Source organism: Vipera berus (genome assembly GCF_964194415.1).
Source record: "Vipera berus genome assembly, chromosome: 2".
Lineage (NCBI taxonomy): Eukaryota > Metazoa > Chordata > Lepidosauria > Squamata > Viperidae > Vipera > Vipera berus.
The window spans coordinates 155451623-155477963 of NC_138203.1; the positions used below are offsets into that span (position 1 = coordinate 155451623).

The following is a 26341-nucleotide window of genomic DNA, read 5'->3' on the forward strand; positions in this document are numbered from 1 at the left end:
TGTCTGGTGCCTCTCCATATTAGCCCTTCAGGAGGCATTTAAGTCTCTCTTTAAACAGGCATTTGGGTATTGATATTTTGGGGTTGTTTGAATCAGGTAGATGCAATACATACTGGATTTTGTTGTTATTTTGTTACATTTTAATTTTATCCTTTGAAATCTCCAATTCATTTAAAGTGCTTCAGATGTTAATAGGTAAGAGCTTTCCCGCCTCTTCCCTGCACTTTAAAACAGATTTGAAGTCTCTTTAAGTCTCTTCTTCAGATACATATATCTTCATTTAGATAAATATTTTTGCATCCATTCTATTAATAGGCCGAATGACACAAATACTTGGACGCATAATTTTTTGCTGTCCATTAATAAGAACCCTCTCACTATGAAGTTCCATTTTGGATATTTTATATTTAATGAGAAAAGATGGAAGTAATTTTTGGTTTGGTTTGGTTTTTGATCTTCTCCCTGGATTCTGAGGGCAATTCGAAGCCTTTATACCAGATTTTACTTGTTCAAATCAGAATCTTTCTGGGAACAAATAAACCATTTTCATTTATGACAGGCAGATTCTTGTGCATTTGTTTTTCAATATTATCTATAGAATTATCCACACAAAGATTTTGAGAGGTGCAAAATGTGGAAAAAGCTACTAGATGTATCCATTTAAATTTTCTTTTGTTACATCAACTTTTCTTCTACCTGCCTCAAATGCTCTTCTAAGCCTGATAGATTCAGACTGTTCCAAATTGGTGGGGATGGCTGATTACTGTGTGACGATTCAATGGAAGTCAGTATTTTTTCTATGAATGGGTATATGTCACTCCAGTCTGTAGAACTTCCCATTCCCCCAACAGATAAAAAGTATGCTGTAGCAACTGATGGAAGGTTTGCCATAATATATTACTCTTTTTAGTTGAACTCTTAATGATATTCCTTCTCAAAAAGGCATTTTCCTTGACGACTGCATTCATCGAAAACCTGATTGCTGTACAGTTGAAACTCAAAAAGTGTTGCCATGAAATAGGTTTGGAATAGCTTACATTCACAAATAAAATTTGTGTGAGCATTTCAGGTGATCTGTAGGCATTATTTTACAATGAAAGAACAGTGAGCTTGTAATGAAATGTAGTGATACGCTATTCCATCATAGATACAATGCAGTGTTTTTTCCAAGACCCTTGAGGCCATATTATCAAACACCACTTGCATATAACTTTATTCTCTTTCATTTTTCTGTAATGTTTTTATCAACTCTCTAAATAAAGCTGTTTGATGGAAAAACTGAAGTAAAATTCCATGAATATGATTAGGACACATGAGATGACAAATAGATTTAAGGAATTAGATCTGACAGAGTGTCAGAAGAATTATGGATGGAGGTTCGCAACATTGTAAAAGAGGTAGCAACTAAAACCATCCCAAAGAAAAAGAAATGGAAGAAAGCAAAATGGCTGTCTGAGGAAGCTTTGCAAATAGCTGAGGAAAGGAGGAGAGCGAAAGGCAAGGGAGAAAAAGATACGCCCAATTGAATGCAGAATTCCAGAGAATAGCTAGAAGACATAAGAATGCCTTCTTAAATGAACAGTGCAAAGAAATAGAAGAAAACAATAGAATAGGGAGGACACAGAGATCTCTTCAAGAAAATTGGAGATGAAGGGAACGTTTCATGCAAAAATGGACATGATAAAGGACCAAAATGGCAGGGACCTAACAGAGGCAGAAGAGATTAAGAAGAGGTGGCAAAACTACACAGAAGAACTATACAAGAATGAGCTTAATGTCCCAGATAACCACAGTTGGGTGGTCACTGACCCCAAGCCAGACATCCTGGATTAGAATGTGAAGTGAAGTGGGCCTTAGGAAATCTAAGCAACAACAAAGCTAGTGGAGGTGACAGTATTCCAGCTGAGCTATTCAAAATCCTAAAAGATGATGCAATAAAAGTGCTACACTCAATTTGCCAGCAAATTTGGAAAACTCAACAGTGGCCACAGGATTGGAAAAGATCAGTTTACATTCCAATTCCAAAGAAAGGCAGTGCCAAAGAATGTTCAAACTATCGCACCATTGCACTCATTTCACATGCTAGTAAAGTTATGCTTAAAATCCTACAAGCTAGACTCCAGCAGTATGGGAATCGAGAAGTACCAGAAGTACAGGCAGGATTTCGAAGAGGCAGAGGAACTAGAGATTAAATTGCCAACATACGCTGGATCATGGAGAAAGCTAGAGAGTTCCAGAAAAACATCTGCTTCATTGACTATGCTAAAGCCTTTGATTGCGTGGATCACAACAAATCGTGGCAAGTTCTTAAAGAGATGGGAGTACCAGACCATCTTATTTGTCTCTTGAGAAACCTATATGCGGGTCAAGAAGCAACAGTGAGAACTGGACACGGAACCACTGATTGGTTCAAAATTGGGAAAGGAGTCCGGCAAGGCTGTATACTGTCACCCTGCCTATTTAACTTATACACAGAGCACATCATGAGAAAGGCAGGGCTAGATGAATCAAAAGTTGGAATTAAGATTGCTGGAAGAAATATCAACAACCTAAGATATGCAGATGATACCACTCTAATTGTAGAAAATGAAGAGGAACTAAAGAGCCTCTTGATGCAGGTGAAGAAGGAGAGTGCAAAAGTGGGCTTGAAACTCAACATTAAGAAAACCAAGATCATGGCATCCGGCCCTCTCAATTCCTGGCAAATAGATGGGGAAGAAACGGAGGTAGTGACAGATTTTATTTTCCTGGGCTCCAAGATCACCGCAGATGGGGATTGCAGCCAAGAAATTAAAAGACACTTGCTCCTGGGGAGGAAAGCTATGGCAAATCTAGTCAGCATACTAAAAAGCAGAGACATCACCCTGTCAACAAAAGTGCGTATAGTCAAGGCTATGGTCTTCCCAGTTGCAATGTATGGCAGTGAAAGTTGGACCATAAGAAAGGCTGAGCGCCAAAGAATTGAGGCCTTTGAACTATGGTGCTGGAAAAGACTCCTGCGAGTCCCTTGGACTGCAAGGCATTCAAAACGGTCAGTCCTAGAGGAGATCAACCCTGACAGCTTTTTAGAAGGCCAAATCCCGAAGTTGAAACTCAAATACTTTGGCCACCTAATGAGAAGGAAGGACTCACTGGAGAAGAGCCTAATGCTGAGAAAGATTGAGGGCAATAGAAGAAGGGGATGACAGAGAATGAGGTGGCTGGATGGAGTCACTGAAGCAGTAGGCATGAGCTTAAATGGTCTCCAGAAGATGGTAGAGGACAGGAAGGCCTGGAGGAATGTTGTCCATGGGGTCGCGATGGGTTGGACACGACTTTGCAACTAACAACAACAACAAATATAATATACGTGTGTATAAACTATGCACACATGTGTATAGTTTAGAATATTTATAAGTACATATGGAATAAGGTTTGGGGACATTAGTATACTCTTTCTTCACTATTAGGAAATCATTTTCAGAACTATGTAGAATTTTATTTTAATTATAGTTCTTAGATTTACTAAGAAAAATAATAATTAAAATAAAGGACTTGGTCAATTTCCCTAAAGAAAAAAAGGCTTATATGATATGAAATTGATTAGATGAAAATGTGCATAGCATTTAATCTGATTGATTTTATGATTCCATTTCATTTGTTATGCTAGAAAGTATTCAACAATAGATTAACATGTCTTAAAAATATATATAGTTAAATATGAGAATTACAGCATAAAAGCTGATATCATATTACTTACTGGGAAAAGTACAATCGTTCCTATGATCAGATAAATTGCACTCTTACCTGTAAGAGGCAAGGATGACATGATTCTGACTGGGAGAACCAGCTATAAATTTGGTTTTCCACAATCAACTGTTAATTGCATGTATTCAGATTAGTAAGGATTGTAAAGCCATATTTCCTGACTAAGCCAGGGACTTCAGTCATCTCCCTGTAAGTTAAGATTTAAGCTACCAAGGAAAGTATTAGCTGAAGCATCAGGCATGCTATTTCTTTTCAGTATCACTTTACTCATTGGTGTAGTTTTTACAGATACTTTCTATTCTACTTGATTTATGGTTGCTGGCACTTTGATATAGATCTTAGGTCCCTCATAACTTGGTTTAACTATCTTACTCCTCAAGTAGTCATTTTGCTATAGTTATTGAAATAAAAATGGATCCATTATAGTTATTGAAATAAAAATGGTACTCTGATGCTGGATTTATATTAGCATCTCATACTCCAAAACTTGGGATAGAGCATCATGGTTAGACAGGAAACCTGGAGTTGTTATTTGTTTGTTTGTTTGTATTATTACTTTTACAAATAAGACAGTGAACATATCCAACACACTACTGCAGGAGGTGCTTTTCACCTGGGATAGCAGGCAAACAATCCCTCTCCTATCTTGCCATTATAGCAAACTGCTCTGGAACAGGCCAAGCTGAAGACACATCAGACACAAGCCTAGAGCTCACTGTGCATGAAGGAATGCCTTCATCCAAAAAAGGTTTCATTAATAATTTTTATATTAATTATAATTAAAATTTAAGGAAATTGAGAAGAGAAGAAAAAAAAATCATGAAAAAGAAAGTCTATCTAAACACTTTTTGTATATTTTTTCTTTTTTTTAATAATTCATTTAATATCAAATTCCAGAAGTAAGTATTTGAGACTTTCGGTTGAGAGCCATGATGAGTTAAATGTTGATTTTTTGGTAACACGGTGTTATGAAGCAGTTGGCAGCTGGATACAACATCCAAGCCACCTATCTCTTCTTGGAATAAGGGGAGATCTTAAGATAACCCACATGACTCCACACAGCTGCTGTTCATGAGTAAACCATGTAATTGTCAATTTGTGGTGCTTATGGATCCAGTGGCTGGGAGTTGGGAGAGAAACCATTTTTGCTCAACACAGCCTTTTTTAAGAACATTGAGTTTGACCGAACATAATCAACTTGGATTTGCATTTTTTTCTGTTGCTTTGGAAGGATTAAATTCCTTTGGAATTGTAAGCAATATTACATTTGCTAGGTGAGTCTCCTCTTTAGAGAAAGAATTTTAAATACAATTTTAAAAGCATTTGAAAAATGTTATTAAACAAGATAATAGGGCTTTAAAGGTTGGAAACTAGAGGGTGCTAGAGGATAACAACAGAATGCAAGGAAATATTGTAATAATGAACATTGATGAAAATTATGAAAAGTTTTTGAAAATTTATGACAAATGAACTTTGAAATTATTGGAAATGATGGATAGATGAACTGTTAAGGACGCAGTGGAAGAAAAACAAGACACTCTCGATAAATTTGAAATTAATCTGAAAGTGGATATAAATGTGGCAAGTAATGAGAGGGATGCAGAAAAGGATGTACTGGACTTTCAAATGAAATAGGATGATGCTTCAGTGCCTAAAAGACATATGCAACCATCAAACCAGAAAGGAGATGTAGATATTTTTCTTTTACTTGATGTACAAAGGAGATCTGTCAGAGTTTTGAAGGATTTTTTGACAAGTGACAAAAAGATTGAATTCCTCTTACTGGCTGTACAAAAGAGACTTGCTAAAGTTCTGAAAGATTTTGATGAGAAGGATAAAACAAAGATGACAAGAAACCAAGCTACAGGAGTCTATTTGACTGGGTTAAGAGTTCAGATCTTTTAAATGTATAGGGAATAATACAAAGCTGGCTTATTTTATCAAGGGGACAATATAGTTATACCTGACAACCCTTACTGGACTTTTGCTGATAAGGAATGAATGAAAAGATTTGGAATTTTATTTTTAGTTGACAGATGAGACAGAGTGAAGAGCAATGGCACAATTGACTCTGTAATATAGGCATTGAATAAGCAATATTCCCTCACAGTTAATGCGGCCAGGTAAAGGGCAAAGAAAGATCATCTAGACTCTAAACCAATAGTTGGGTATGGTCATCCCACTTTAGGCCTTCACTTTCATGAAACCTCTCTAGTCTTTGGGAGGCATTAGAAACACATTTGGGGACTTGAAGGGCCGATCTTAGAAATTTGGATTGAACAAGTTCGAACACTGCAAAATTGGAGAAGGGGCATAGCTGGGCATCATAAAGAAATTGTGCTATAGGCTTGGTTTCTATTAATTCAAATGCTGCAGATATATTTACTTTATTTATTCATTTTTTTGGAAAAAAATCTGTAAATTGATTTCTAACTGGTTTTACTTGCAGTACTAAGTTAATGCTCTCAGTGTTCTTTAAAGGCCAGTATGTGTTCTTAAAAATATTGCTGCAGTGTCAGGATAGAGTAGAAGAGAGATGGGTCTTCTGTGAAGTTTTGGAGAGTAAAAGTTTGTGTAGAGGAGATGGCCCACCATTGAGTTCATATGGAAATTGAATAAGAATGGGACCAATACGCAGCCTTTCTTGACACCCTGTCCAGTTCTAATGACACTTGTAAGATGATCCTGGGGGTTATATATTACTTTGAGTGAGATCTCTTTATGAAACAAAGATTAGATGAACTAATTGTTGGTTAATTGAGAATGCTTCCATTTTTTCCAATATTTATCTATTAAATATTAAAATATTATTGTAGAAATTGGTCTCTTTTCTTGCTCCTGATGAAGTGCATAAATATATCTCTTGGCACATTTCTAAGCTTTGCATGTCATATATTAATTTTGTACACTTTGTTCAGTTCTGTATCCATCTGTTCTTCGTCCTACCAAAAATTTTGTTAAAAATTCATATTAAAGAAAACCCCTCTCTAATATCTTCACCAGGTTTCTCTGAAACAGTTCTCAGTCTTAAAATACTTTCTCTCTTATGGTGCCACATTATCTAAATCTTTTTCTATCTTGATTTATTATTTCTGTTTTATTTTCCAACATTTCCATTTTGTCTTTAATTTATTTAACCTTTCCACTCAGTTTCACAGATTCTTCAACATTTTTATTCATCCTTTCTTTCATATTTGCAAATCTTTCCTCTGTTCTCCTTTCAAATGAAACTAGATCTCTTTTAACACTTATGCTGTAACATTCTTCCCCAGTGCTTCAAAACAATCTTTGTAAAATCTCTGACATAAACCCTTTTCCTGTTATTTGCTCTGTTTGCTCTCTCCAGCCTATTTTTTTGCTGCTTTTCTGGTAGTAGCTATTTCTATTCTTTAATATGTAATCCAGAAAGTAAAAGTTAAAGAGATTCCTCCCGTTTTTTCTGTATCTTTACCTCTTTCATCCCATTTGATACTCATGTAGTCACATAAGCTTTTGGAACTTTCCCTTATCTTTGTTTAACAAAACCAACTGTCCTTTTTAGCAAGTTCAAACAGTTCCCACAGAAGTATGTATTATTTATTTAATTAATTTAAAACTATTTTAAAGTAAACAATATTTCAACTTCATCTGCTCCCTTAAGTCTTTTTAAACTTTCTTAATTCAGACTCTTGGAAGGCTTTTTGCTTTTAATTGGTTTTAAATCCTTGCAATTATTTCTTTTCTTTTTACTTTAAACCTGTTAAAAGGATCACTCACTAGGTGGTTTAGTAGCTGTGCTGCTTGGAAGATCTCTATTGTTTTTAAAATTATTGTGATCCAAATGTGCACTGGAAAATGGAGTGGGTGAATCCAGTATCCTTAAGCAGTCTTCACATGAGGCTGTGAGCCTGGTATTTCTTCTTTGGCTCCTTGTTTTGTACTCATGAGTTGCTTGGAGAATCCCTCCAGATCTTGCAGGTTTCCTTGCAAGGAACTGTCTTTTAGAACTCAAGTATGCAATCTCCTACCTTCTTCTTGCCTGAAGAAGCTTCATTGGCCCAGATTTACCACTCATTCATCAGTCTCCACCTCAGTACCATCTCTGCTGTTCAGAAACATTTTGGTTTGCCATTTTCTGAATCTCTTAAAACTAACAATAATAGAGTCACCAATCACCAAAAGTGTGGGCTTTTAACTTGCGAGGAGTCCTGCACAAGCTCACTGCAGCAGCTTAACTGCAGCAGCAGAAGTTGCCTGGTGGTGCTGTGGCATAGGCTGAGCCAGGAGCACCATGTAGCAGGAGTTCCCTCTCGGTCTGAACTGCAGCAAGTGCCAAGGGACCGTGCTGTTGCAATGAAGCTGAGGCAGCAATCTTGCCCCTTTTCCCCAGATAGCAGGCCTCGCATTGGTAGCTGACCTGCTTCAGACCTTAGAGCCTCCAGTGCATGGAGGAGCACCTCTCTCCAAAACAGGTTGCATTCTTTCCTCCTTTCAAAAGACGTTAAATTCATTTCTCTCCATCCTCCAAAGGAAGTTTAATTTCCTTTCTCCCTTAAAAAAAAACACTTAAAAATCAATGGAAGGTTCTGAATGGCCAAGTCAAAACCTGGATCTAAATCCCATCAGTGATTTGAAACAGGCTGTGCATGGAAGAAACTGTTCAAACATCACACAACTGAAAAAACATCCTCCCATTGATGTCAGAGACTAATAGATATAAGAAATGCCTACTTAGAGTTGTTTCTGCTAAAGGGAGCAATACCGTATACTAGAGCTCAGGGTGCACTTATTTTTTCCATGGAAGGAAATGGCATACTCGTTCATTTTTCATTGAATAAATGGTTCCATAGACGATTTTCATAGTTTTTCTTTAGCTTTATATACTGGTTGGATGAAGACAAAATATTAATATATCCACATATGTTAAAAGGGGCGGGGGGGCTAAATTGGGTATATAAGCAACTATACACAAGCCACAGAATTTTGGAGAGATTGTGGATAGGAATTGCTCTTTGAAGTATTTTTTAAAAATCACAATATACTAAAATATTATCTTAATTGAATATTTTAGGATGATTGGATAATGTTATTTAAGGAAAGGTGAAATTCTGCATGACTCAAAACTGCAGTGCTTCTACAACTTTTCTCTTTTACTGGGGATTTTTTTTAAAGAACTCAATCCTTTGTTTAGGTGATTTCAGATCAGTGGGAGAGTAAAAATAATAACTTATTGTTTTCTCCTTCAAAATACTAGTCGTGAAAGGCAAGATAAGCAAGGACAGAAGATTAAAAAGTGAATATTATAATGAATATTATTTTAAGCGAGTCTGACAAAAGCCCTGTCTTTTATGCGAAGGTGTGCTTTTTTAATTTGATATTTTAACAGCGAAAATCTTTTCTGCCTTCTAGGGAGAGGGAGGAGCATCTTACTCAGGTGATGGAGGCACAGAGACTACAAGCCCAGCAGGCTGATGCTGCCTTGGAGGAGTTTAAGCGGCAGGTGGAGCTGAACTCAGAAAAAGTGTACGCAGAAATGAAAGAACAGGTGAGAAGGTCACAGGGCCAGCCTTTCTGGAACTCTCTGTCTCAGTGGGAGAGTATATTCTTCTTTTATATGGCTAGAAACATATTTCACTTGATTCTGGAACATCAAACTCTTTCACTATGTAGTAGCTTTGCCTGGGAATCAGAAGAAAAGATGTCAGCAGCTGATTAATCTTTTAAAACAGAAATTTCCAAAACCCTCCAAGGTTTTAGTACTGAATAGGATTTTTCCAAATAAATAAATTATTAACTTGCATCCTGTTTGGGGCTTTGGTTTTATAGCTCATTGTTTTACCTCATTCATTTTCTAAAACCCATCTCAGCCCTACTACCCTCCAGCTATCTTTCTGAAAAATATTACCTTAATTTCTAAAGTCAGCATTGCTATGATATATGGTATGATAGTGGAATAATGTCAAACATGTTCCCCCTTTTTTAAAATTAATAAAGCCCTTTGTATTTCATTGTAATCTTGCAGGGATCATCCTTGTTGGCACAACTCCCTGAGGGTAAATAGAAGAATCAAAATAGAAGAGTCAAACCAAAATGAATAAATGTTTCTTAAAATGCCATATATTTTCATCAAAGGAGATATTTTAATAATGATAAAAGTGGACATGGTCCAAAGTATTGGTACTCCTCCAGCTTTTCCCCAAAGAATCCCAATTGGTTATCATTTTCATTTGTTTTATTATTTATAAGAGAGACAGTTTGGTGCAGTGGTTAACGCATTAGACTAGAAGCCATTAGACTATATCACGACTTCTAGGTTTGCTTAGGGACAAAGCCAGCTGGGTGACTTTGAGCCAGTCATTTCTCTCAGCCTTAGGAAAAAGGCAATGGCAAATCACCTATGAAATCTTGCCAAGAAAACTGCAAAATTGTCTAGGCAGCTACCAGGATTCAAGATTGACTTGAGGGCACCCAAATAGGGGGAAAAAATGCAAAAATATATTAAGTCATTCATCAAAAGCAAAGTGTCCACTCTATGGACTATGGAATAAAGAATGGTGAATCTCATTTATTTGTGTCAGGTTCAATTTATTTCACAGCAGATTGAGGTTTTGGGGATGGGGATAAGTGGTAGGGTACCAGTAGTTTTAATCACATGTTTTTAAAGTCCCAATTCCCCTTTACGTTCCAGGAGTTAGTGGTGATTGTTATATACAGTCTTGCCTATATACAGCATGAAAAAAGTGTTGTATTTGAGATTTGTACCACTACTTTTAATCACATCTGTAATTAAAGTCCCAATTGCCCATTACTTTCCAGGAGTTAGTGGTAATTGTTATAGACCAGGGGTGCCAAACTGCCAGCTCGCTTGCCGGATGTGTCATGCCAAAACCACGCCCACCCCATTGCTGGCAATGGGAAAAAAGTTGCAATACGTCGCAGCATGTCACATGAGGTCGTGAGTTTGACACCCGTGCTATAGACAGCCTTGCCTATATACAGCGTGAAAAAAAAGTTTTGCATTTGAGATTGAGTTAGTGGCATGATTGTGGTTCACCTTTCTGTACACATATCCCTCTTTAGATTCTTAATACACTGAAGGAGCAGTTATGTTTTCATGACATAGAAAATAAATATCAATTGTGTTTAGCTGTTAAAATAGAATTATGAGAGTTGTCACATTTCTGTAGGATGCTTTGATCAATACCAACATTTGGGACATACTGCATTCTGTTTCTAAGGCTTGATATAAATTCAGGTTTTTGTCCTTGATTTGTTCACTTACATCACAAATGAACTTACATGAACACATTTTTGATAACCAAAACCAGCACTTAACATATTGGTGGGAGCATTGAAGATTGCCAACTATGTAGACTAACACCATACTTTTTTTTTTAAATTCCATTTATATCCCACCCTTCTCCGAAGACTCAGGGCGGCATCATTTTTTAAAAAGTATAATGTGTAGTATTATCCTACACCCTATATTATAGCATATATATATATATATATATATATATATATATATATATATATATATATATATATATATATATATATATATATATATATATATATATATATATATATATATATATATATATATATATATATATATAATTTTTATACCGCCCTTCTCCCGAAGGACTCAGGGCGGTGTACAGGGCAATAAATATCAAAATACAAAAGTTAAAAAAGATTAAATAATTATGCCCGATATAATACAGTAATTAAAAGCTATGTTAAAACCCAAACCCCGAACCCATCAGACCAGGCCGGCTTGTTCAAATAAATAGGTTTTTAGATCGCGTCGGAAGGAGCGAAGGTCGGGGGCCATCCGGAGATTAACCGGCAAGCGGTTCCATAGGTCTGGCGCGCCCACAGAGAACGCCCTCCCCCTGGGGGCCACCAATCGACATTCTCTGATCGGAGGCACCCTGAGGAGGCCCTCTCTTTGGAAGCGCACTGGACGGAGGGAGGTTGACGCCGGCAGCAGGTGTTCCACACTTCAGAATTGCAGCACACTGGCACCAGTTTTCAGCAATCACAGCCAAAGGGGAGTCCAGACAGGCATTTAGATTTCTGAAGTGGGCTTCCTTCTTTCCATCTAACAGAAAAGATTAACATAATGGTACATTGACTCAAAAGGAACAGTTCTTTGAAGTTTTTTTTTTTTGATGATTGCTATTAAGCTTGGCACACCTATGGTAGATTTGTTTGTGATGAAAGAAGACAACTAATTGTCTCTCTTACAATTAAGATGCCCATGCGTAGAAACTCTGGGAACATGACTGCTGTGCTGTTCAGCCTAGAGAAATGGTGGTCGCAATGAGTTATGATGGTATAAGAGAGAACAGCCTGATTGCTATTCCTTTGTGTGTGGTGCAGGGCTTGATTTTTCCCAGCCTCACCCCCATTGAACATTTGCATGAAGACTCAAGGAGATGTAAGTTGAAAGTCTGAAGTTTAATATCAATACTGTGATGATATTCAGTGTTACTCCACTAATGCAGACTGGTGATGTAATTGAGATCCTATCTCAGTGCTGGAGGCTGTAATTGAGATCCTATCTCAGTGCTGGAGGCTGTGAGAACAGACATAAACTGAATTGTAGCACGATGCTGTTATTATTTGTCTGTGCAGGTTCTCTGTCTTCTCCAGTAGTTTCTTTGGATTGCATAGTAGCAAGTACATAACCTGGGGGTTTTTTTCTGGAGTCATGACTCCTGCTAGAATAAAAGGGAAGCTGTTGTCAAGGGAGACTTTCCCCCCAGTTTTGATAGTATACAACATGTTGCCCTGTTGGGGTGGGAAAATCTTCATATGATAACATCTGCCCTTGCACAATCATTTTAGACTATTGCAGTCTGCTGTACATGGGGCTGTCTTTAAAGATCACTTGGGAGCTGTGGTTGGTTCAAAATGCAAGGGCCTTGTGACTTACTGCATTTGCAGTGGAGGACATTACACCTCTACATTAAGCCTTGTACTGGTTACTAACAGGCTTTGGGATACAATTTGAAATGATGCTAACTTGTAAGGCTATACAGAGTCTTGGTGCCTAGTTACTTGTAGGACCACTTTTCCCATTGGAATTAGTCTGGCCAGTTTGACCGACATGAAATTACTAGCCCGGTCTCATCTTAGATGAATGAAGGGGTCAAGGCTTAGGAGCGCTGCTTATTGGTGATAGACCAGTCCTTTGAAAAGCCTCCTCCTTTAACATCTGGCTGGGTCCCAACCTGATTGCCTTCTAGAAAATGCTCAGAACAGAGTTTTTCTAGGGGAAATTTGGGTCTTGATACCATTTTGGTTTATTTATATTTTGGCTATTGCTTAATTTTATTTTGTGGTTTCATTATTTGCAGATGAGTCTTATATATACTGCAGATTGTTTCTTGTCTTCTAAATAGTGAGAATGTTTCTGGATTTGGTGGCCCATAAATAGGGTGAATAAATAAATATAACCGAGAAGTCGACTTCCGGTTTGCCATCATGGCCGCTGGAAGGCGAACTCTGTCTTCCGTGTTCCATTTCATTCCTCTGGGGAACCCTGGAAAGGGTCAAAAGTCACCCTGTAGGGGCGACGAGCAAGGAGGGGACTCCCACTTGATCGTGGGAGGGTAGCAGCCCTTCCACTGGATCTGGGGCAGCCCTCCAAACTGGAGGAGGAAAAAACAGTCATAGCAATATGGCTCGTCACTAAGTTGCAGACAGCCAAAGTCAAACTTACCATCAAGCACTTCTAAAGCAATGCAGATGAAACTGGGTGAGATCTGATCTTCTCTTTAAGTTCTTAAATATTTTTTCCTGTAAAAGCTGCCCAAAGTATCTTTTCCCCCTGTATGGAGAGAGGGAATGGAATTTCTACCCCACCCTCTAAGAACAGCGGCGACTGACTACCAAGGTGAATTAAAGCACTAAAAGAACAATTTTAATCTAATTGGATTTATAAGTTTCTGAAACTTGGGGACCAAAAGTTTTCTTATTTTTACTGGAGACTTGTTTTTAATCTACAAAAAAGAAATAAAACTGGAAAGAGGATTATAAAAAATTTGGACTTAAAAAACTTTAAATGGCATTAGTGACATCTTGTGCATAGTTTGGTATTACAACTTGTTATTGCCTAAAACAGACTTGGCTTGAAGCCCAGACTTCAGATAAAACTCTTTCGACCTTGATAGATACCACCTGTGAGAAACTCAGCTGTAAAGAGAATTTCTGCGCAGCATAATTGGCCTGCTTGAACTATGAATGTAAACCTTTACTGACTTTCAGAGCTATGTGTAGAGAATTGCTTTCCTATTTCTTTAGCTGAGAAACATTTGTTATTACACGAGATGATGGAATACCATGGACTATAAAATCTTACTTGACAAGTGACTTCTACTATAAAGACCACCTATAATACGTGAAATAGAGATCCTATGCCTAATTATAAAAATTATTTTTAATGTCTGAGGGCCATTAAGGTCAGGGGCCATCCTCAGCTCCGGAGGCAGTTCATTCCAGAGGGTCGGTGCGCCTACAGAGAAGGCTCTCCCCCTGGGGGTCGCCAGCTGGCATTGCTTAGCTGACGGAACTCTGAGGAGGCCGACTCTGTGGGAGCGAACCGGGCGATGGGAGGTTGATAATGGCAGCAGGTGGTCTCGCAAGTACCCCGGGCCTAAGTCATGTAGGGCTTTAAAAGTGATTACCAGCACCTTGAATCACACCCGGAGGACAACCGGAAGCCAGTGCAGCTCGCGCAGGAGTGGTGTAACATGGAAGTATCAAGATCCTCCCATAAGCACCCGCGTAGCTGCATTTTGCACCAGCTGAAGCCTCCGGGTGCACTTCAAGGGCAGCCCCATGTAGAGAGCATTACAGTAATCCAGGCGAGAAGTGACAAGGGCGTGGGTGACCGTGCATAGGGCATCTCGGTCCAAAACGGGGCGCAACTGGCGCACCAGGCAAACTTGTGCAAAGCCCCCCCTGGTCACAGCAGTTAGATGATCCTCCAAGTTAAGCCGTGAATCCAGGAGGACACCCAAGTTGCGAGCCCTTTCTGAGGGGAGCAATACCTCCCCCCCATCAAAAGAGGTGGAACATGTTGGACAATACGTGATGCTGGTATCCACAGCCACTAGGTCTTGGAGGGGTTCAGCCTGAGCCTGTTCCTTCCCATCCAGACCTTCACCGCCTCCAGGCACCAGGACATCACGTCAAGGGCATCACTGGGTTGGTTTGGGGTGGAGATGAACAACTGGGTATCAGAATAAGGCTGAAGAATATTGGGGTTTTGATTTATTACAGGGGATTTCATATTAATTAGAGGGTTAAAGGGAGAAGTTAAGGGGAATTTTGGTCATTTAATTTTAAATATTTGGAAATTAGTTGAAAATAAGGATTTTATTTGTTTAATATTTAAAAATTAGACCCAAAAGAAAAAAAATCATGAATATATTTGATTTATTGATTAACCAAGACAATACATATAATGGATGTCATGGTTCCGATGAATAAGACAAATCAAACAATTTGGAGGCATATTATTTATCTAAAAAGTCTTAGTAATGAAACGAAACATCGGCACTCATGGAGGGATGCCAGAATCTGAAATCTCCTCCCCCCAAACCGATCATAACACACACACAATCCCTGCCCTTATCTACATGTCATAAATCACATTAGCCAATTAGTTTTACATGTGAGGTTTCACTTCCCATTCTGTAGGTGGCTTTTTGCAATCTTACCACAACTTCCGGGTGATTCCTCCCTCCCAAATGAAGCGATTAAAATTACAGGCTGTCTTTTATATTGTCAGTGCAAAAACATGTCAGTGTTTGCAGCATTGACAGGTTTTGATTTATTGAAGGGGATACTGTATTATTAATTAGATGATTTAATATGGTGGGAAATAGATAACTTTTAGAAAATAGAACAAGACTGTACTCAAATGGATAAGATGTGTATTTTGAATATTAGATTCTGTTATGAATTGAGATAAGGGAAACTTTGGTTACCTAAAGCCTGGAAATTATAAATATCAAACATTAAATTTGAATATTGATGGGAAACTAAAAATTGGGGAAAAAACCAATAATAGGAAATTGATTGTCCATAAAGATTGAATGTAAAAGTAATTAAGATATGTATAAGCTAAAATGTATTGATAAATGTAATAATGATGTTTTTACTTAGTTGATATAATAAGAACTGCATTAGTTTAAATAGAGACAGTAGATGTTAAGGGGAAAAGAGAGGAAATATTTGATGTTGTAACTTGAGTTTGTACTAAAGATTTGCATATGTTATTGAACTATTGAGTAACCCAGCCACCACGTTGCTTTTTAAATACTTAAATGTAAAATTGGAAAATTAATAAAATATTATTTTAAAAAAAGAAAAATAATTTGGCTGCATAAATAGGAAGATTTAGTTTTCAAAAAAGTTAAACTCTTCCATAAACCTCTGAAAAAGATGTCAGAAACAAAGATGAGAATCAAGTCTTTCTCCATAGCCGAGAAGGAATCTCCAGAATAAGATTTGCTGGTATTTTTCTTGTGTTGAAACTGTCAAGAGTTTCTAGATTTTCTTTTAGTAACCCTCTTTACATATATATGTTGTTTCTTATTTTAAGTAGATGTTTATGTAATGAAACCTCCACATACTTATTTAATAAATATAATGATAGCAAAAAAACACCATGATTTCCAAGATAAAAGTCTTTGAAAGAATACAAATGGAATGTAATAAAATCTTCAGCACTTTGTCCTACTGTTTTTGTTTCAATAAATAGCACTTGAGGCTTTTAGATTTTATCAGGTGTAAAATTAGATTGTTCTTCAATGATATAAGATTCTCATCTGATAACATTTTAAATGACTAAATTTGTGCTTTTTTAATGATCTGTGTTTATCTGCTTGTCACTTTACTGATAAAACATTGGATCTCAGTTTTAACTGTTAATGGATAATAGTTTTTAAGATTTTGATGGTGTGGAAATAATTACGCTATCTGCCGTGTCTGTTATGAAATTATGTATTCTTGCTTATTTTGTAGATGGAAAAGGTAGAAGCAGATCTTGGCAAATCAAAATCTTTCCGTGAGAAGCAGTCAAAAGAGTTCTCCTGGCAGTTGGAGGAGTTGAAACAAAAATATGAACAACAGGTTAGTTAATGTTAAGAAAATGTTTCTTAATATTTTGCATGTTGGGGTCAATTACTTTATGCTGTTTTAGCGGTTTCCTTTTTATCAGTGATCTTGGAAGCCATTGACCTGCTTTCAAAGTGATTCATTAACTCACAGTTACAACGTTCTTCCTCTACTTGGTACTTGAGCAAATAATTTTACTGCATCTCCATAATTTTAAAACTTTCTGGTTATACAGAGAAGCATAAGCTATAACAGAAATTCTTATAATAGAACTTAAATTATTTCCTCTATATGCTCATTTGATTTGGTTGAATAAATGAATGAATATTATCTTTTTGGTAAAAAAAAATATTGCATTTACCCATGTGAAGATATTTTGAGATCAGAAGAAGAAATAGGTAGAATAAGAGGAATGGGAAGAATAAGAACACGTTTAAAGTCAATTTATTTCAGTTAATTAAAAAAAACATTTTAAAGTCAATTTAATCCAGTTCAACAAATAATATTGATAATTTAAGCTGGTTGCTACATTGAGATACCATATCTATTGTCATGATAGAGATGAGTATCTTACTTTTAGGATTTTCTTTTGTGACAAAATGTGACAAAAATTAAAATCCTCAACAATGGTATAAAATGGCTTTGAGTCTGTTTATTATTGATATGTAGGTAATAAGCTCATTATAAGATAAAAAATCTTTATTTGTATAAGCATTTATAACAAAAAAAGCATTCCATAATATCTATGACAAAGTATATCAAAAATTCAAACTGATTCCTATTAAAATCTTCTATGATAATATTTCTCCTTGTCTTTGTTCCGAAAGCAGAAATTGTTTTTTGAAATCTCAGACTAGAGATACAGCCATATTTTTCTTGCCATTTTTCTGCTTATGATGGACAGGTTTTTTAACACTGTTATGAAAGAGCTCTTGACTGTCCTTTCTACTTCAAATATTCAAATATTTTGTTTGATGAAACAGATGCCCACTAAAGCAAGGGTCCCTAATCTCTGGGTGAAGGCCCACTAGTGTGCCATGACTTGTTTGAAACTGGGCCATGGAAATGGTGGGTGAATGTGTGCTTAAGCAGCGGGTGAGCACATGCACGTTCCATTTGCATGAGTGGTGAGTGCACATATATGCCATTTGTGCAAATGGAACTATCTGCATGGTGGCTGGCTGCTCAAGTGAACCATCCCTTCTCTCCCACCCTGGAAAGGTTGGGGAACTCTGTACTAAAGTGTTCCTTTGATTTTGAGAAAAGGTGAAGTTGTATGGTGCCAAATCTAGACTGTATGGCAGATAGGGTAAAATAGAGATCCCTGAATGAAGGCAAATATGCTTGTTCCAGGATAATGTTGCAGGATCCAATCTGGGTCAGTCACCAGGACCAGATTGTGCTGGAGCCCATCCTTAGGGAACTTTTGTGAGTGAACCTTTATTATCAAAGTACAACATGTGTACAGTGAGATTGGCTGAGCCTCCCTTCGTGCTCCACCCCCAAATCACAGTGACAACAAACCCACCATCTTGTTACACCATGTAAACTAATTGCACAACACACCGGCCTCGCAAGTCAATCATACATAGAGTTATTTCCCATTCAGGAGACTGACAGCCCATGGATAGAAGCTATTTTTCAACCTGTTGGTATGACTGGCTATGCTTCTTTATCTCCTGCCTGATGGTAGGAGAGTAAAGAGGTACTGACCAGGGTGTGAGTCGTCCCTGAGAATTTTCCTCTTCCAAGGCAGTGAGCCCTGGCAATGTCATCCAGTGGTGTCATGTGATGTGCTCACCACCCTCTGTAATATTTTCCTATCCGTGGCTGTCAGGCCAGCATACCAAACCACAATACAGTGCAAGAGGACGCTCTCTATAGTAGACCGGTAAAAGAAGGTCATTAATCGTTGTTCTACCCTGTTCTTCCGCAAGACCCTGAGGAAGTGGAGTCTCTGTTGGGCCTTTCTAGCCACCTATGTTGTATTGACTTTCCACGTAAGATCTTCACAGAGGTAGACTCCGAGGAATTTACAGCCCCCCACCCCCGATGTAAAGTGGGGCAGGTTCCTCTCTTTTCCTCCTGAAGTCTAGCACCATCTCCTTTGTCTTGCCGATGTTCAGGTGCAAGTTGTTGTCTAAACACCATAAGGATAGCTTTTGTACCTCCTCCCTGTATGCTGTTTCATCTCCACCTGTAATAAGACCCACTACGTTGGTATCATCTGTGAACTTAATGATCGTGGTGGATGGGTCAGACGATACACAATCGTATGTGTACAGTGAGTATAGGTAGGGGCTAAGCATGCAGCCCTGTGGTGAGCCCGTGCATAGCTGATAAGTATCAACTATCAGGTACTTAGGAGCCAAGGACTTGGCAGCTCATGGAAACAACAGCCAATAACTTAACAACATGCCAATCAACAAATAAAAAGACACACACAAGGCACCACATAAATACTAAGAATAGAATAGAATAGCCCAAAGCGCACATTCTGTTGGGAGAGAATTCCCTGAGGATGGGCTCCAGTATGAGTCCGAAAGCTGAGAAGACAACATCTGGTCCTAGTGATTGACTCAGATTGGATCCTGAAACAGAGATCCATTTTTTTCAATGACTCAGGAAATGTAATACCTAGAGTTGTGTTGCAACAAAATTTCTAAAGTCTCTGTCATTGTTATGTCAGTTTTGAGTGTTGCGGTGTAGAACTACAAGTTGATAGTACTGCTACTTTCTGTCAAAGGTCTGGTCGTCCCCCCCCCCCCGGAAAGCATTGTGATGATTTCCTGTTTTTGCCATTTGATCTCTTAGCATGAAGAATTCTTTGTAGATTTCAAGTCTTGATTGTTTCAGTTCTACCATCAGGACACAAGAAGCTCATCTTCTACCAACCTTCCAGTATTTTTTTTTATTTAAAAAGTTTTACAATACATTTTGACTTTAATCCCCCCCTCCCCCACCCCCACCCAACCCTCCCTATCCCTTCCCCCCATTCCCTCCTCCCCCCCCCCCGACTTCCCAGAGCTAAATACAGGGTATAAAATCAAAAAACAAACATAAGCACCCCTATGTTATCAGCAATAAACTATTAATTCTATCTCCCTCTAGCTCATGTAAAATGAATACAAACAATATTAATATTACAAATAAAGTAAAAAAGAAAAAGAGAAAAACAGAAAAAGAGCTTTACTCAGAATAGATTTTCTTAATCCCAGTCCTTATTCATATTAATTTCAAAAAAAAGAAAGAAAGAAAAAAACTTTCACCTACTATTTACATTCTCCAACCTTTCTCTAATTTCTAAACAAATTCTCAGTTACGCGCCAAAAGCGCCTATCTATTAACCTTAATAATCTCCAACCAAACTAAACCATAATCAAAAATAATTCTTGCATGTATCACGCCAAATGTCTCGCAGTTCCAAGTCATCCTTGAGTTCAAATAAAAAGAGTAAAAAAAAAGGTTTAAGTAGTCTGTAAGACAACTTGTTGTTAATTAGGAGCTTGCATACCCATTCTTAGTTCAACACATACTTTTAGTCCATAACCCTAATATACTTTTCTAACAAGCAAATAACATCCATCTTAAATTGTGTTAAATATTAAAAAAAAAGTTTCTTTCTCCTCTATGATAAATTTAATCCATTAACATTCTAATTTAAAAATTGAATCAGCAATCTTAACGCCCCAAAGCTTTTGGAGCACGTCTGTCATGACCCCCAAAACTTCTTTGGACCGCGCCCCTCCCACGGCTTCACTGTAAGTACACTTTGGAGATTCCATAACTATCTGCTGGTCTTGCTCTTGCTCTCGTCTCGCTCTTCTTAGGGCGGCACGCGTCATCCTCTGGCCTCCTGCAACATCCGATGAAACTGTATCTTGATCCCCTCCAACACCATTGTCCTCTATCTGTCTGTTTGCAACATCTTGAAGCTTTCCCTCGCCGTATCCCTTTACAGCTTCCAAAAATGATAGGGGGGTTGCTTTTAACACATTGCTATAAAAATCACGTGCCTGGGCCACAGTAACCAGACGATGTCTTTTACCTTCATGCGTCACCACCAGTCCAACTGGAATCTCCCATCTAAACTTAATATCACATTTCTTAAGTTCCTGTACTAGAAATGCAAAATCTTTCCTTCTCCTTAAAATCTTCGGAGGAATCTCTTTTAAAACCAAGACTTCTTGCTCAGCCACTACCAGTTTAGTATCATAAGCAGCTTGAATGACTTCATCTCTAATTACTCTCTTTGTAAAATAGACCACCACATCTCTGGGTAACTTCCTTTGTCTTGCAATCCATGAATTTACACGAAAAATTTTGTCCATATTTCCCTCAATTTCAGATGCTGGCTGGCCCAATACCCCTTCCAGAGCCTCAGAAATCAGCTGCTTTAAATCTTCTTTACAGTTCTCCTTTAAACCCCTGATTCTAATAGCATACTGCATCTGATGATACTGAGCAAGGCTCAATTCTCCGTCCATTTTATCCCTTATATTTTCATTTTCTAATACCTTTGCTTCTAATATAGAGTTCTTTTGACTGAGATCCTTCACTTTTACATCCAGCTGTTGCACACATTCAGCTACAGATTCAATCATAGACAACATGTCCACCCTCATTGCTCTAAACTTCTCTTCCATCTTCTTCTCCAATTTCTCCATTTTCTCCTCCATTTTCTCCTCCAACTTTTTCAACTTTTCATCCATCATGTCAGACATCAATTGTGAATGCTTTCCAAGAGCATCTTGTAAATCCTTAAGCGTCAATGCCGGAGGAGGTGCAGGAGGAAGCAAAGCTTGCAATGAGGTCTGTTGCACCAGGGAAGACCCCGCACTCCGAAGAGCTTTAGAAGTTTTAGCCGCCATCTTCCCCCACTTTCACTTATTGCGCACTTTAACTTTAAAGCTATAAAATCCATTGAGCTAGAGAGTAAAGATAAGAGTCCACATCACCTTGACCTCCTGTACCGCTCTGCCTGCATCTTGATAATCAAAAGTATTTCCTTTTGGCAGGGGTGGTTGCTAACGCCTGGCTCTGCTCCATAAATCCCGGAGCAGGGGCGCTGCGCAGCTCGGAGCAACCCAGGCTTCGGGGGGGCTCAATCCTTCAGCCGCCCAAACTCTCAGCTCAGGCGGCCCCGGAGAGCTCAACCCCTACCTGGGGCCTCACCCCCTCCTCTTCTCCCGAGGAGGGGGCTTCAAATCCATCTAAACAGCTGATCGACGCTGTTTACGATGGAAAAACACAGCTGCGGAGCAGACAGCCCGAAGGCGGCTGTCTTCGGCGCCGCGTCGCCACCGGAAGTCTACCAACCTTCCTTCCAGTATTGAAGAATATTAGTAAGGTGACCCACACAGTTTTGTGAAATGCCAAACCTGACAGCACATTTTGTCTTCAGTGATCCACCAGTTGCCCTTAAGTAATTCATCACTCTCATGTAAAATTTCTTGGCTGTTGTCATAGGTCATTCACTTTGTTCTTCATAACAGACATTAAATATGTTGTCCCTGTGACATACATGTCATCATAGTAGTTACCATAAATAACTGCATTCATGGTGAATTTCAGTTGGCGGGGTTCCTTCTGCAATCCAAAATTCAATCACAGTGAATTTGCAAGCTTCCATTTCATAAAAAATAGCAACACAACTCAACTCAGAGAAAATTCTTAAAATTGTTATTCAATTGTTCTTGCATAGTTTATTTTTCAATGACAGTAGGGACACAGGAGTATAGTTTGGCATTATCTGTGCAACTGAATACACATTATAATTGTATGTTTTGTTTAGATTTAGATTTATTAAATTTATATGCCGCCCTTGTCCCCAAGGAATTAGGGCGGCTCACAACAATAAAAATTAAAAAACATAAAGTACAAAATTTAAAAAAGAATTAAACAATGGATGTAAAAAATAAATGACAATTTAACCCAATAAAAGCCAAATTTAAAACCATAGTCAGACCAGGCCCGCTTGTTGGAAAATCCATGTCTTCAGGTCACGGCGGAAGGATCGAAGGTCCGGGGCCGTCCGCAGCTCCAGAGGCAGTTCATTCCAGAGGGTCGGTGTGCCCACAGAGAAGGCTCTCCCCCTGGAGGTCGCCAGAAGGCATTGCCTAGCTGACGGAACCCTGAGGAGGCCGACTCTGTGGGAGCGAACCGGGCGATGGGAGGTTGATAGTGGCAGCAGGTGGTCTTGCAAGTACCGCGGGCCTAACCCATGTAGGGCTTTAAAAGTAATTACCAGCACCTTGAATCGCACCCGGAGGGCAACCGGAAGCCAATGCAGCTCGCGCAGGAGTGGTGTAACATGGGTGTATCGAGATCCTCCCATAAGCACCTGCGTAGCTGCATTTTGCACCAGCTGAAGCCTCCGGGTGCACTTCAAGGGCAGCCCTATGTAGAGAGCATTACAGTAATCCAGGCGAGAAGTGACAAGGGCGTGGGTGACCGTGCATAGGGCATCTCGGTCCAAAACGGGGCGCAACTGGCGCACCAGGCGAACCTGTGCAAAGGCCCCCCTGGTCACAGCAGTTAGGTGATCTTCCAAGTTAAGCCATGAATCCAGGAGGACACCCAAGTTGCGAGCCCTTTCTGAGGGGGGCAGTACCTCCCCCCCATCAAAAGAGATGGAACATGTTGGACAATACGTGATGCTGGTATCCACAGCCACTTGGTCTTGGAGGGGTTCAGCCTGAGTCTGTTCCTTCCCATCCAGACCCGCACCCCCTCCAGGCACTGGGACATCACGTCAAGGGCATCACTGGGTTGGCTCGGGTTGGAGATGAACAACTGGGTATCATCCGCATATTGGTGATACCTCACCCCAAAGCCACGGATGATCTCACCCAGCGGCTTCATATAGATGTTAAACAGGAGGGGGGAGAGAACCGACCCCTGAGGTACCCCGCAAGAAAGGGGCCTCGGGGTAGATCTCTGCTTCCCTGCCAGTACGAACTGCGAACGGCCCGAGAGGTAGGAGGAGAACCACCGTAAAACAGTGCCTCCCACTCCCAACCCCTCTAGCCGTCGCAGCAGGATACCATGGTCGATGGTGTCAAAAGCCACTGAGAGGTCAAGTAGGACCAGGACAGAGGAGCAACCCCTGTCCCGGGCCCGCTAGAGATCATCTACCACTGCTACCAATGCCGTTTCCGTGTTGTAACCGGGCCTGAAACCGGACTGATACGGGTACAGATAGTCCGCTTCATCCACGAATTACAGGAGCTGACGCGCCACAACACTCTCAGCAACCTTCGCTACAAAGCAAAGGTTGGAGACAGGACGATAATTATTCAACGAGGCTGGGTCCAGGGCAGGCTTCTTGAGAAGGGGCCTCACCGCTGCCTCTTTTAAGGCGGAGGGGAAGACACCCTCTATCAATGAAGCATTGACAACTGCCTGGAGCCAGCCCCCTGTCACCTCCCCGGCGGCCGAAACTAGCCAGGAGGGACGTGGGTCCAATAAACAAGTTGTAGCGCTCAGTTTACACATAATCCTGTCCACATCATCCAAAGAAACAGGGTCAAACTCACCCCAAATGGTGTAACCAAGACCTGCCCTCTCCACTCCGCCGGATTCCACCCAGTCGGAGTCCAAACCAGTCCGAATCTGAGCGATTTTGTCCTGCAGATACTGTACAAATTCCTCAGCCCTACCCTGCAAGGGGTCATCCCTCGGTCACTGGTTAAGCAGTGAGCGGGTCACTCTAAACAGGGCAGCTGGGCGGTTATCTGTGAACGCAATGAGAGCGGAAAAGTAAACATGCTTTGCCGCTCCCATCGCCACTAGGTAAGACTTAAGATAAGTTCTTAGCTGTGTTCGGTCATATTCAGATCTGCTGGACCTGCAACAGCTCTCTAGGCGTCTTTTCAAGCACTTTATCTCTCGGAGTCCCTCGGTAAACCAGGGGGCCATCTTGGATTTGCACTGGGTCAGAGGCCGCAAAGGCACAACTTGATCCAAGGCCCCAGCAGCTACCCTCTCCCAGGCTGCTACTATGGCCTCGGCAGAGTCATGGGCAAGGGAAGCGGGAAATGTCCCAAGCTCCGTCTGGAACCTCTCAGGGTCCATCAGGTGCCTGGGGCGGAACCACCTGGTCGGTTCCGCCTCCCAGCGGCGGTGGCATACTGAAAGTCTAGCCGAAGGAGAAAATGATCGGACCATGACGGGTTGGATGGTTAAATCCCCCCTATCCAGATCATTAATCCACTGCCCAGAGATAAAAACCAGGTCGAGTATGTGCCCTCCATTATGGGTTGGGTCTTAAATTATTTGAGTCAGGTCCATGGCTGTCATGGAAGCCATGAACTCCCGGGCCAACTCAGATGCCTCACCCGCGGAGGGAAGATTGAAATCCCCCAGAACTATAAGCCTGGGGAACTCAATCGCCAACCCGGGCAAGATGTCGAGGAGCCTGGGCAGGGCCAATGACACGCAGCTGGGAGACAGGTATGTAATCAATAGGCCCAACAGAACTCCAGGACCCCACTTCAAAAGGAGAAACTCGCACCCGCCTATCTGAGGGACAGTGGCCACTCGCGGACAAAGACTCTCCCTAATAATAACCACCACCACCCCGCCCCTGCCCTGGGCCCGCGGCTGGTGAAGTACCCGGAAGCCCGGTGGGCATAGTTCTGAGAGGGGGACACCCCCCTCTTGGCCCAACCAGGTCTTCGTGTTACAAGCCAGGTCCGCGTTCTCCTCAATAAGATCCTGTATGAGGGGAGCCTTGTTCACCATGGACCTGGCGTTGAAATAAACCAACCTGAGCCCAGGGTCCTGCAATCCTATGCCCCCGGGGGAGCAAGAAGAGCATTGAGGGCAGGAACAGGTAACCGCTTGAAGACAGCAGTGGCCCGTTCCCCAATTGCAATAAAGCCCTCTGCTCCCACACTCTCTGCCCCTCCCAATCACCGTCAAGATGGGAAGACCCTCCTCACTCGGAGCTGAGTCCTCCCCCAAACCCCTACTCCCCCCCCGCGACCGTCCGATGGTCTGGACTGTTTATTATAGGTTATAAGTTTATTTCAGCAATTAATTTTCTTTGTGATAGGTATATTGTTTCATCAGAACCTGGGCTCTGCTTAACTGTATCCCATCATTAAGACTATAGAAATAATGTCCCTGAGGGTAGGCAAGTGTTCCATAAACAAAGTTCTTGTCTAGACAATTTCTCATGCTTTGTATCTTCTATGATCCTCCAAATTTGATTTTGCTATCTATTTCTATCATCTTCCCATCTTTAACTAGTGAGTAAAGCCCAGCTACAGCAAGTGATGCTTACCTGCATCAGTTTGCCATATCCTATGATGTTCAGAAACAGCTTCAACTTAGTCCCTCCATGTAGCTTCTTCATGAAATTGTTGAGTAGACTCCTTGTAAAGTTATTATTTCTGCTTTTTGGAATAGACTGTGGTGATGTTATTTGGGTGCTTGGCCAGGATAATAAATTAGATGAGGACCTGAAGTTTGA

General features: G+C 40.1%; 1 protein-coding gene across 3 annotated transcripts in view; it reads left to right on the forward strand.

Annotated features, from left to right (window-relative positions):
* Nucleotides 1-26341, forward strand: part of CEP112 (centrosomal protein 112) — a gene marked incomplete at its 3' end in the record, with an annotated part of 303692 nt that overhangs the window by 113165 nt on the left and 164186 nt on the right. For all 3 annotated transcript variants that reach the window (XM_081318537.1, XM_081318536.1, XM_081318538.1), the window contains 2 exons: nucleotides 9136-9271; nucleotides 16771-16878. In XM_081318537.1, the coding sequence (XP_081174663.1) occupies nucleotides 9136-9271; nucleotides 16771-16878 (244 nt within the window). The remainder of the gene's footprint in view (nucleotides 1-9135; nucleotides 9272-16770; nucleotides 16879-26341) is intronic.